The 12,645-nt window shown below is 37.4% G+C and overlaps 1 protein-coding gene across 1 annotated transcript in view; it reads right to left on the bottom strand.

Annotated features, from left to right (window-relative positions):
- The window catches only part of LOC124868566 (general transcription factor 3C polypeptide 1), a 29,729-nt gene extending 18,836 nt beyond the window's left edge, over positions 1-10,893 (bottom strand). Inside the window, exons 1-16 of the mRNA XM_047365973.1 lie at positions 10,471-10,893; positions 9,563-9,772; positions 9,225-9,401; positions 8,983-9,126; positions 7,497-7,593; positions 7,293-7,416; positions 6,801-6,983; positions 5,527-5,642; positions 4,085-4,137; positions 3,607-3,992; positions 3,435-3,503; positions 2,102-2,232; positions 1,928-2,016; positions 1,686-1,839; positions 1,338-1,441; positions 86-210 (exon numbers count right to left, since the gene is read on the bottom strand). Coding sequence (XP_047221929.1) covers positions 86-210; positions 1,338-1,441; positions 1,686-1,839; positions 1,928-2,016; positions 2,102-2,232; positions 3,435-3,503; positions 3,607-3,992; positions 4,085-4,137; positions 5,527-5,642; positions 6,801-6,983; positions 7,293-7,416; positions 7,497-7,593; positions 8,983-9,126; positions 9,225-9,401; positions 9,563-9,772; positions 10,471-10,691 — 2,383 coding nt within the window. The 5' untranslated portion in view covers positions 10,692-10,893. The remainder of the gene's footprint in view (positions 1-85; positions 211-1,337; positions 1,442-1,685; positions 1,840-1,927; positions 2,017-2,101; positions 2,233-3,434; positions 3,504-3,606; positions 3,993-4,084; positions 4,138-5,526; positions 5,643-6,800; positions 6,984-7,292; positions 7,417-7,496; positions 7,594-8,982; positions 9,127-9,224; positions 9,402-9,562; positions 9,773-10,470) is intronic.
- Positions 10,894-12,645: the final 1,752 nt, after the last annotated feature.

The raw sequence follows: 12,645 nt of genomic DNA, 5'->3' as shown, positions 1-12,645 counted from the left end.
AATTATGGGTGGTTATTAAATTAAGGGTAAAGACCTTTAAACCATAGTACTTTTTTATACTTCATAAAAGGTAATCTACGAGAACCTGGTGTGGGCTTAAAGTCCTTATCTTCATCTTTTTTTAAGATCTTATTTGAAGCCTTGCTCCTGGGTCCTTTAGACATGGCTGGATTTTCTGAATCAAGTTGTTCTTCTTCAGCACCCTGCAGACTGAGGGACAGAAAAGGAAGACAAAGGTGACACAAAAAGAGAATAGAAGTAAAAACAACAAAAGACTTTTAATTTAGTTCAGGCACCAGTTTTAAGTAAGACTTGAATGTGCAATCTGAAGCTTTTACACGTGCATCTCTACACATTAGAAAAACTTCATGCATTTCCGCAGTGAAGTCTAAAAATGTAAACCGCTGTATTATTTAGATTCACTAAATGCTTAGTGGTATACTACAATCATTTATCAATGAAAGGGTTTAGGATAGAAGAGTTTGCTAGCCAATCAAGCGGAGAGTTACCATGGTCATTAAAGCAGGTTTGTTACTTTTGGCAGTGTGGGTCGTATCAACATCTCAACAGAGCTTGACAGTTGAGAGAAGCAGGAAGTGCTCTAAAACCTTCTGTTAGACAGTGGACCAACAACAGCAGAGGACAGGGCTACTAAATCTTCACCGAATGTGGAAACTTCCTAGTGGACACTTTGGATTCTGTGCCTCCCCACTCTTCCTATAGACTCTAGGCCCTTAATGTCCAAAGGAAATGCTAAATTTGATTTAGATTAAGATTTTTATTTAATCTTAGTCCAGGTAGGACTTTTCTTGCATTGTCTTGGGTGAGTGGCTTAATACAAGTTTATGACAGGTGTAGTCCATGTCCTGAATATGTCTGTGCGAATCCAGAAGCAGTCCACACCTTAGGAATCTCAACCAAACTCTTGAATGGACTTCGCTTCACATTCCTCTCAACGATGTGGTTTCCCCTTGTAGACTCTTTTCCACATTTTACTTCCACTCAACTTTCTCATAATATGCTTGGCAAATGGCAAAAAGCCAGCTTTCTCATGACTATGTATGCCACAATGTAACATTTCATTATTATAAATCCTTTTTTAATTGATCTTATGCAATATTTTAGGTTTCAGTGAAAATTAACTTTTGGTTTTGATTAGCTGTGAGCCATAATCATCAAAATGAACAGAACTTTAATATTAGGATTTTCTTTTTGACAACAATCAAATGTATTAAGACACACCTGTAAGTACCAAAGTCCACTTCCTATCCTGAAACAATAAATTCAGAACTTTTTAATAAACTTCAGTACAGATTAGGCATCTTGCTGTTGCTTACCGTCCAGCTGCATACGAGCTTGAGATCTTGAACCGAACCTGCTCAATGACCTGAGCAACTCTCTCATCACTCGGTTGAATAGATGGATCAACAATTATGTCCACCTACATGTGTGGAGAAAAAGGAAAACCAGAAATACACATGTGGGAATAAATCTTGCTTTGAATAAATCCAGTTCTGCTAGCTTTTGGTGCTCCTCGCATCAATTCAAGCAAGTACCTTGTTAAAGATAAATAACACAGATAATATTTTACATGATTCACACCGCGGTTTACGAGGAGCCACTTATGTATATGATGTGCTATAAGTCATATGTTCCCCGTTTAAACCTTTATGAAGTGTGTGTACCTTCTTAGTGACCCCATCCTGAATAACAGTGGTGGTGTAAAGCTTCAACAAGCCTTCTCTGGACAGACTGTGGACAAGCCGTAAAACAGTCTTCTTGCAACACTTTGAATTGACACCATCCTGTTTTTCTGCATCATTGATGATTTTCTGCAGTCTAAAAAAAAAGAACCATGTTGACATTTACTCTCATGTCTCCTTTCTAATGTTACACTGAATTCACAAAGCAAAGAAAACAAACTGACGGGAAAAATCCCCCGATAATCTTAAAGCTACGAATGGCTTCGACAATCATGTTCTTCCTCTTCAACAGGCGGTACGTCTCATGAGACCTCTGAAGGGATATGAAGAAAATAAAAGGGGTCAACTATGACCTTTTCATGTGGAAAAACAAGCCGCTAACAATAAGGCATCATTACCTGCGACTGGAACATACTATCAACCTCGACAATCTCGGTGTTTGCTGGGTTTTCAGATGGATGAACAACCTCACTCTGACACAAAGATCTGGCAGGAGTTGAATTGGATTGTTTTTCTTCCCCCGCTGGACCTTAAAGATGAAATGCTTTTTAAGAAAAACCAACCTCAATATTTGGTTTTTAATTTACATTTAAGGTGATGGATTTACGTGCAATTTTCTTTTTTTTAAATCAGGGAAAGAAATGATTTTGTCATCTGCATATTTAAGTGGCCAGCCCGCATTTCCTGAAGCCAAAGAAACCGCTTAAATGCTCTAATTTAACAACAACAACAAAAAGATAATTTAGGAGAAGCAGTTTACAGTTTGAGGTGAACACCTATACCACTTCATGGCAACTGTATTTCCTGATAAGTGGGCCTTTTTGTATGCAGGGCAAACAAAGATGCCGCAGAATGGTTGGAAAACTGCAAACAATGAGTTGGATGCATAAAATATGCCTGTGAATTTTCCAGATCTCAGCCCTACTTTTTAAAAACATTTTTATCTCGGCAACATGTCTAATAAGATTTTAAAGGACAATTAAATGGTGCCATTTGTTTAGGTGTAGCAGTAACCTTTTTTCTAACCACTTACATTACCATCAACTTCTTTGTCTCTATTGATTTCATCTAAACAAATTTTCCAGATTTTTCACCTACCTTTAAAGGCTACATACAACATTTCCCTATATATTATTATTGGTAGAACCATATATATGTTTAAAAGATTAAATTAAATAGTTGAACCTGTTTTTGTAAATATGTATCAGCATAAATACCAGATTTCAGCATTGTTATGGCCTGCTCCAACACCTGAGTAACGTATGCCATAAAATGGATCTGTAACTTTTTATTGAGTTGTTTTAGATTAAGATCACAACAGATAGTTTACTCTAAGATGCTTATACCTGGTGCTCATTAGAAATTAGCTGGTGGTTGATGTCCTTTAACTACAACCCAGTAAAAAAGTGGTTGTTTATTCTGGCCACGTGAAAAGTTGGTGAAACACTAAAAGCAAATTCCATACTTTTGCCTGTGAAAATCTGGTGAACTTCATGTAAGAAGATGATTTAACGAATGTTTGACTGTTAGATTTATTTTTAGCATTTCAACAGACTGAACTTTAAATGTATGGTAATGTTGTTCTATATTTTATGGATTTATAAATATGCAAACACTTATCAAATACTTTTACAGTTTGACATAAAATCTTGTCTACAGATTCTTTCTGATGGCACATTTAAAGCGTTGGAGCTGAAGTTTAGCCATTAAGGTCCATATTTGTAAAACTACCTGCAGCAGGAATGGATGCCGACTCAGGTGTTGTAGTGTTAACAGGTCCACTGCAGGATAGAGTCTCACCTGGGAAATCACAGGACTTTTAAAAATTTTAAAACAAACATTTTACACACGAAAAAGCTGGTATTTCATTAAATGTCAAATGTTATGCAAATTAAATGCTCACGTTCAGCTTGAGTAGATTGTGTGACGGGAATGTCGGGTTCCGTCTGCTTTGTTGTCACATCGTCTTCCTCCTCTGTCCTCTTTGCTCCTGATATTTCATTTACTTCATCCCTCTTTCCATCCAGCTTTTCCTCCTCCACGTCCTCTGTGGGATCGCCACAAACCTGCTGCCCCTCTTCTGTGCCTTTGTTTTGACCTCCGCCTGTTTTCTTTCCTTTCTTTGCTGTGGGGGTTCTACAGCTTTTGCTTGCGGGCCCTCTTGAGGTTGACGATGTTTTAGGGGAGGCGGGTTCTGTGTCTAACATGTCTGGAGCTGAGAAGAACAGCAGCTTGTTTCTTTCCTGCTCCTTAGCAAACAACTGGAGTTGATTGCTGACACTCGCGAACCTGTCCAGAGATATGAGTACAACAGAGCCATCTGAAGTGACTGGGTGCTGACCCACGAACGTAAAAATGGAAACTCAAGTGCTTATACAGACTTGTGGCTGATAAATTTTGAAGTCCTCTGCCGACCCTCATCTACCATAAAGCTCTGTAGGGTAAAAAGGATGAATTGTAAGAATGCAACACAGAAACAGCTAAAAATTCTAATACAAAATTGAATCAATCAGAAATATGCCTTATTACTGCTTTTATTACAAACATAATACACCCAAAAAAAAAACACTTAAAAAAATACATTTAAGAAGACATAGTTTAGAAAAAAAAAACAATCTCTACAAAGACTAAACCAAAACATCCAGTCGTGTTGGACGCTCTGTCTGCCTAAACCTAAACATCAGAATGCCATCAGTGGGAATTTCCAGCCAAGGATCCAGAACTTTTGTTTAAGAAAAACAGATTTCCTTCAATCTCTTAGTCATCTGTGTTTCCCGGAGAAGAAGTGGTGCCCACTGATGGCATCTTCTCTACATCTTACCCATTTTAAAATGCGTCACTTAGTAAAGTTTAATAAGATTATCCACACAAATTTGGTATGAGATACAGTCATGGTAAAAAGAAAGTACACCCTCTTTCACCGCTAGGGTTTCACACATCAGGTATTTACCAGTTCAAATATTATTTCAATCTACCTTCAAGTGTACAAAAGAACACAAACAGTTATTTATTAAACAAAGATGAAGCTGTGTGTGGAAAAACTAAGTACACCCTTGGTGTCTGGTTTAGTATGGAAAGTAGGTGCAGCTAATTAACTGGTCATCATCACAGTTTCCAGCTCTTTAAAAGCAGGGGTTTTCCCAGTTCTTCCCTAACATCTGCAGGTGTGCTTTAACACAATCCCAGAAAGGAAAGACAACAGAAATAACCATAGAAACAACTGATATTACCCATCAATCTGGGGATAGTTATGAGGCCATTTCTAAACTATTTTAAATTCATCATTTATAGTCATCTGTAAATGCTTTACGGTCAAATGACCTGGGTAAGATTCAGTAATTGAGACTGTTATGAACTCCCCCCGTTTATCAAAGTACACTCAGGTCACAATTTAGCTGCAATTGGGTCAACAAAAGGGCGACGATTGGAAACACAGCAGCAAATCTACAACAGAATGGCTGAAAAATTAACCAGTCAAGGTGTTGCATTGGTCCAATCATGGTCCACATCTCAGCTTAACTGAAATACTATGGCAGCACCCTAAGTGAGCTCTGCAGAAAGGGATGTCTCCACCATGATGTGAGAGGCTGATAAAGTCAAATTAACACTTTAAGTTATGGCTGCTAAAGGTGCTCAGAAAACAAATAAAATCCTTTTATCTTTGTTTGTAATATGATGAGAATGTGGAATCCGTGTGTGTTTTTGTAAACTCGAGGTCAGATTTGAATAACCAACTTAACTAGGACTGAAAGAAGACAGGCTTTGTATTCACCATGAATGTAGTTTTATTTTGGGTAAAAGCAAAAAATTAAAAGCCCCTTACCTTAATAACGCCGTCCCTAGACAGCCTTCTACAGATCATACGAGATTCCAGCTTACCAACATTCATTCTTAATCCGATATCCCTCTGAGGGATTCCTTTCGTACCAGAGGACAATACTGAAATAAAAGAAAACAGGCCAAAATAGTAGTTTTAAATCCTTGGAATATGAGGCAACTTGTAAAGGAAGTTGAAACGACTATTTGTACAAGTACAGCAGCGGTTAAAAGGGATAGAATTCAGCTCCAACCAAATCTGGGTCTAAATCAGACTAAATATTTCTGTTTTAGGTCAGCTGGGATTACCAAAAACAGTTTAATTTGCTAAATACCAAAATAACGAGGCCTTTTTTTTGGAGAATTTTTATTAACGTTCTTGAAATTTAGAAGTTTAAGTGCATAACCTTAGTTTTTGTTAGAATTACATTTTGCATTGTACGATTTGGGTCCGTCCACTAGTCTCTGACAATAATTTACTGGAATTTTTGCCCGTTGCCTTGTTTTTTCAGCTTCAGCCAAACATTTTCCCAGAGATTGGGGGCCACTCCAAAACATTGACTTTGTAACTGTGGTATGCTTATGGTAACTGTACATTTGGAAGACCCATCTGCATCCAAGCTTTAAGACTTGAGATGTTGTATTGACATAATGTTCATGTTGCCATCCATTTTCTGAAGAGTATCGATCTCTCCTGCAGCAAACTGCCCACACAAATTGATGCTGCCCCCTCTGTTGGGCTCACAACCTTCCTACTTTTGTGTAATAATTGTCAAAATCGCCAGACGTTTTCATTTTAGTTTAATCAGACCAAAGGACATGCCTGCCAGGCTCTTTATGTTATTCTTTTGGAATAATGGTTTCTTCATCTCTGAGCGGCCTTTCAGTCCATGTCGGTATTGGGTTTGTTTAACTATAGATAATGACTCTCTCTTACCAGCTACAGTCAAAATCTTCCAAAAGGTCTAATGCTTTTGTTATGATATGCTGATTTCCCACCATTTTTTTTTTACATGTTTAAAAGGAAAAGGTTAGCGTATGCACGATTCTGAATTTCTCTCTCAGTATTCTGTCATCTCGCAAATAAAAACAACTTTAAACAACAAATTTAAATGTCTGGTTTCAAGTGTACAGCATTGTGTTACAGCCCAGGGACCCGTTGCTGCTGTTTTGCTGGTGATAACTCTCCTACTTCCTGCAGCTTATGAATCGCTATAAAACCATCTGCTTACTTTGCCTTAGTTTTCTGCTTCTTCAGCGAATTAAAGTAATCAAACTCACTGATGTGGTAGGCCTGCGACAGGACGTCCCTCTCCATGATTCGTCCCTCTGAGAGGACTCTTCCTCCTCCTCCAGTGTAACCTTCCTCTTCATCATCCTCCTCGTCCTCATCGTCAAAATCTGCAGCGCCTCTCTTTCCATACGGCTTCACGAGTTTTATACAGCGCACAAGCACTTTACTGCCTGGAACAAAGGAATGCATTCATCAGGTGTTAAATTAAAAAAACGTACACTATAAAAATCTTTAAACTCAAAGTTACCGGATTTTTATACGTTGATCTCCTGCAGTTACAATAACATCAACATTTGCAACGGACTTATCTTTTTTTAAGTAGAAAATCCAAAACAGACAACAAGAAAAAAATTTTTTTTCTTTGGTTCTGATTTCAACTTCATACGCGAGTGTAATTACATGAGATCTAACAGACTTGTGTGAAAGTCTTAAAGACTCTTATTGTCATGACGCTTATGTGTAAAGAAATCCTCTTTTACCATTTTTATTGGTGCAAGGTTCAGAACTGGGATCCAAGTCTTCTAAAGGGTACTGACTGAACTCGACCAACTTGGTGTATCGGAGGTTTCTGAATAAACGTTTTATAGTCTTATCGTTCAAATTCTGAAAGAAGAAAAGAAAGGAACAAGAACGCTGCAATAAAACAGAAACTTATACAGTTGCACACACTGAGAGACGCTCACAAGGTGGTCTTTGAGGTTGTCCACAGTCGTGAACTGATCAGGTAACTGTTGCAGAAAGTTGGACACGTGCTCCATCAGTATGTCATATTTGTTCCGCCTGAGAGAGCAGATAGAGGGGAGAGGATTTATTCAGGAGTTGGACATCGACAAGAGGATAAAATGAGAAAATCTGTCAAAAGACAGAAACACAACACAGCCTATCTATAGAGAAAATATAGATGTCATTTTAATCTTGAGATTTCTTTGTGTTTTTAATAATAATTGTAAGTTTAAATTACATTTTATGCTTTCGGAAAGCATTTAAAAAATTTAGAAATGGATAAAAACAGCATTACTACTGCAGAAACTACTGCAGTTGTTATTGTACCCTTTAGTCGGCTTATTACCTAAGATTACATACTTAAACCATCAGTAATCATGGTTGTAAGTTTTGGCTCCTGTGTTTTAAAAATTCAGAAGCCTAAAAGATTGGACACTCCTGCTCTGTGCTATTTACACAACCTTATAATATATGTGTTTATTACCTCAGTTCAAGTGTACAGAATATGGGTCTTCAACAGAAAAAAGCTGGATTATTGAGTTATTCAACAGAAAATATCTTTACAGAAATTTAACAACAGAATGACACTAATAAAGTAACTACCTTGTTTCAGCTGTATTTCAAAATCTATAAGATTTAGATCAAACGTGGACTGCATTTGTGATAATTATACAACAAATAGATTCTTTAAATCAGAGTTTGTGATAGGTGATACCTCTGTATTCTTAAACAAAAAAAAATTATATTTAAGTGTGTCAAGTCTTTTTGGCATCTAAACTGGATCCAGTTTAAAATCTAATGGTCCAGTTTAAAACCTTGATGTAAGGATCTATAGGTCAGAAACTTTGAAATGGACATTATTTTACCTGCCAGGAACTCAAACCCAAAACAATCAACAAGTTGTATAAAAATCTAAAATAATGGATGTTTTAGTCAAATAAACAAGTGTAACCAAAGCGCTTTATTTTAAGAAATTTAGATTTTATATAATGGAGTAAGGAACAAAGGTTGCACACTCAAACATTTTTCTATACCCAATTTTCGCTTTTTTCTATTCGTATCCAGACATTTTAAGACTACATAGGAAAATATGGAGACACACAAAGCTTAAAGCAAAAAATTGATTTAAAAAACTTATGGAATTATAAAATATTATAAAAACCCGTATGGAAGGGCTCAATTGTAAACTGCAATGAAAATGATCATGTGTAAAAGCATATGTTTGCTGTAAATGATATAAAAGCTAATGACAGTTCTGACAAAGACATAAAACAAAAGTACTGCCGTTGGATGCTGTTGGTGCAGTTTTTACATCCCTGTTTACACTGGCATTTTGTGGGTTAGAAACTGAAATGATTGGGCAATAAAGTTTGAGATTCTATTGCAGTTGACAAAAATGTAAGAAATAAGTGCTAAAAATAGGAACAAAACAAGAACCAAACTGACCTGTTAACATGGAAGCGTTTGAGCAGGAGGAGAATGGAGTGCTGCTGCTGTCCTGTCTTCAGCCGTCTGATGTAAGACTGCATGGTGATCAGTTCGTGCTTGACAAGAGACTTCCTAAAGTAGTGCAGTTTTCGAGCGTCTACCCTGCTCAGAATCAACAGCTTGTTACAGTGTGGACATTAAAACAACTATTGTAACACAAGGTCAAAAACCCAAAGACAGGTGCGTAGCATGTCTCCTACTTGAAAAGGCCTCCATGCAGATCACTTTGTAGTTCTCCCTGCCAACGTCCACGGCCAACCCTCTCAAGCAGACAGTAAGAGTCGTTGCTGAGTTTTAACTCGGGATCGTTCTCACTTCCGATCAGAGTCCGAAATCGCAGAGCCTGAGAAGCCACGGCCAGAAGCTTTCGTCCATATCTAGAGGGTTAAAAAGAGAGGAAGAAAATCTTTCCAACATTGGGGAACATAATGAAGGTGAAATATGCCACATCCAACTAACTGAAATTATTCTCAGCCTCAGGAAGTAAACAATATAAAAACATGTAACTTATCATTCTTTAATTACAAAGTGTACTAACTTTTCCAGAGCTTCCTGTAGGTTAACCAGCGGGGTGAGGGACTTGCAACGGACTTGCTTTGTGATGTTCTTCCTCTCCTTGAAGAAGAGACAGGAGCCTTGTATCCCATTCTTATTCTCGGGAATGGCATGAACAGAATAGACATCTCTTCTTTCATGAGAGAATTTCTGTTTTGTTTCAAAGCCCGTCTCTGGGTCGATGTCCTTATACCTAAAAAACACAGAGCACCAAAACACAAAAGACTGCTCTATTTTGTTTGGAGTTTTAGGCCCAAATACAGAAACTGTGCTGTGCTGAAAATGTCTTATACATTTCTTATAAAAAAATAAAGAAATGAATGAAACACTTTATATTCTCATTGTGGAACATGAGGTAGGGATGCTTTTCTGCAGCACAGACGAACCTGGTCAGAGTTGATCGGAAGATTGATGGAGAGTTTTACTTCATAGCCAGAAAATGTGAGAAAAAGTGTTATTTTGTAGATTCTGTCTTATAAAAATTGGAAGCATCCTGTAATTTATATTTCAAAACCAAATACCCACACGAGTCTGATAATGAATATGAGTCTGCAGTTAAAATTACATGAACAAAAATAAAATGTTCAACAAAATAATAGGAGGGTAGTCAAAAACAGGAAACAGTGAGAAATCAGCTGGAATTGGATTATGAAGTAAAAAAAAAAAAAAGAAATCAAATGCTGACCATCATGAACCCTGCTTGGAAGAAATGTTTGGCTTTGGGGATACTAATTTGTGATTTTCACGAGGTTGGTCACTTCTACAAAAGTCCTTTAAGAAGATACCCCATAAGTCGAAAATACAATAAAGCTTTGACTTTTATGGGAATAAGCTGTAATTGTTTAGCGAAGCGTTTTGAACGTATTTCTCGGTGCTCACAGTAACACTCACCTGTCAAACAGCTCTACGTCTTCTCTCTCCACAGGTAGCTCGTAGAAGCTCAGGTCGGCGTTGCTAACAAGCGACCTCCAAATGAGCCCCTTGGTGCAGTCATCGAGCTTCAGGGGAAACTTTGGCTGTCTGTCCTCCAAACGTATCCAAAGAGAAGGGAGGGTTATTCCGTCCAGTCCCTCCAAAGCCACTTCATCCACAACGATGCTCAGCGCATCCATAACTGGGCTAGCATGCTACTAGCTAACACGCTAGTTAACAGACAGAGCCGAATCATTAAATACGAACGGATTACTTCAGTTCGACTCAGATATTCTTGTTATTGAGGAAGAAAATAAATAAAATATTTTTTCATAAAATTAAGCTTGAAAAAACGCTCCCGCAACTTCAACTGGTTAATACGTGTCTACGTCATAATTGAACTTTGACCTTATGTTGTTTGGAAAAACATTTCCGTAAGGCGGCGCTCAAGTACACTTTTGGAAAACCAGTGGCGCCACCAAGCGGTGGTCAAGGAGGCCAAAGGCCACCTCTGTAAATTTGCTGGTCATTTACGTATTTTTTATTGCATGTTTTTTTAAAATACGAATTTACCAAAGAAGAGAAAACCTTATAACAGCAGTTTATTTAAGAATTTTTTTTATTTATTTGTCCTGCCTCCAACCTCCCTATACAGACCAATTCAATAAATTGGAATACTATAGAAAATTTTTTTTTATTTTTCCTAATAATTTTTCCACTTACTGCTAATGAAAACACATTTAAGATAAGAATATAACATCAGTCCAATAAAAATATTTTTTTAATCACAGAAATGTGATAATAAAAAAGATATGTTTATTACCAGCTTAAAGGTTGTTATTTAGAAAAGGTACTTTTGATCTGATAAACGAGCCTCACTGGAACATATAAAGTAATTGATTGAATATGACTCTTTATGTCTTTCTGGAGACACCCCTGTATAAAACATCAGCTATATCATTTATTTATTTCTAAATACGAAATTGTCCTATCAAATGATCGACTACATAAATACCCACATCTTTGTTACTCATATTTTTAATGGATTATTTATTTGTTTGACATTTGTCAATGGTATACTGAACAGTCAATATTTATGGTGCTGGCATGCTTGTTATAAACTTCTTTTAATCCTGACTGATGAGAACCCATTCTTGCCATATTAGTGTTTTAAGATGATGGTAATTTGTCTGTTCCTGATTATCCACCTGGTTCTAAATGAAGTTAAGATCTGGGACAATTTCAAGCCGTGGGTCGAAAATCTAAATCCTGTTAATCTTGAGACTATTAATAGATTCTGCCTTGCTCTGCAATGATGGAAAATGACAGATAATCCCTAGCTTGTACCCGGGATGCAGAAAGAAGTTGCTTTTGGAAAACATGTTGATCCCTCTGTACAGGTCCTTCTCAAAATATTAGCATATTGTGATAAAGTTCATTATTTTCCATAATGTCATGATGAAAATTTAACATTCATATATTTTAGATTCATTGCACACTAACTGAAATATTTCAGGTCTTTTATTGTCTTAATACGGATGATTTTGGCATACAGCTCAGGAAAACCCAAAATTCCTATCTCATAAAATTAGCATATTTCATCCGACCAATAAAAGAAAAGTGTTTTTAATACAAAAAACGTCAACCTTCAAATAACCATGTACAGTTATGCACTCAATACTTGGTCGGGAATCCTTTGGCAGAACTGACTGCTTCAGTGCGGCGTGGCATGGAGGCAATCAGCCTGTGGCACTGCTGAGGTCTTATGGAGGCCCAGGATGCTTCGATAGCGGCCTTTAGCTCATCCAGAGTGTTGGGTCTTGAGTCTCTCAACGTTCTCTTCACAATATCCCACAGATTCTCTATGGGGTTCAGGTCAGGAGAGTTGGCAGGCCAATTGAGCACAGTGATACCATGGTCAGTAAACCATTTACCAGTGGTTTTGGCATTGTGAGCAGGTGCCAGGTCGTGCTGAAAAATGAAATCTTTATCTCCATAAAGCTTTTCAGCAGATGGAAGCATGAAGTGCTCCAAAATCTCCTGATAGCTAGCTGCATTGACCCTGCCCTTGATAAAACACAGTGGACCAACACCAGCAGCTGACACGGTACCCCAGACCATCACTGACTGTGGGTACTTGACACTGGACTTCTG

This window comes from Girardinichthys multiradiatus, chromosome 5 (genome assembly GCF_021462225.1).
Source record: "Girardinichthys multiradiatus isolate DD_20200921_A chromosome 5, DD_fGirMul_XY1, whole genome shotgun sequence".
Taxonomy (NCBI): Eukaryota; Metazoa; Chordata; class Actinopteri; order Cyprinodontiformes; family Goodeidae; genus Girardinichthys; species Girardinichthys multiradiatus.
The sequence above is the reverse complement of the archived record's forward strand: the minus strand, read 5'-3'. Positions and strand labels throughout refer to the sequence as shown.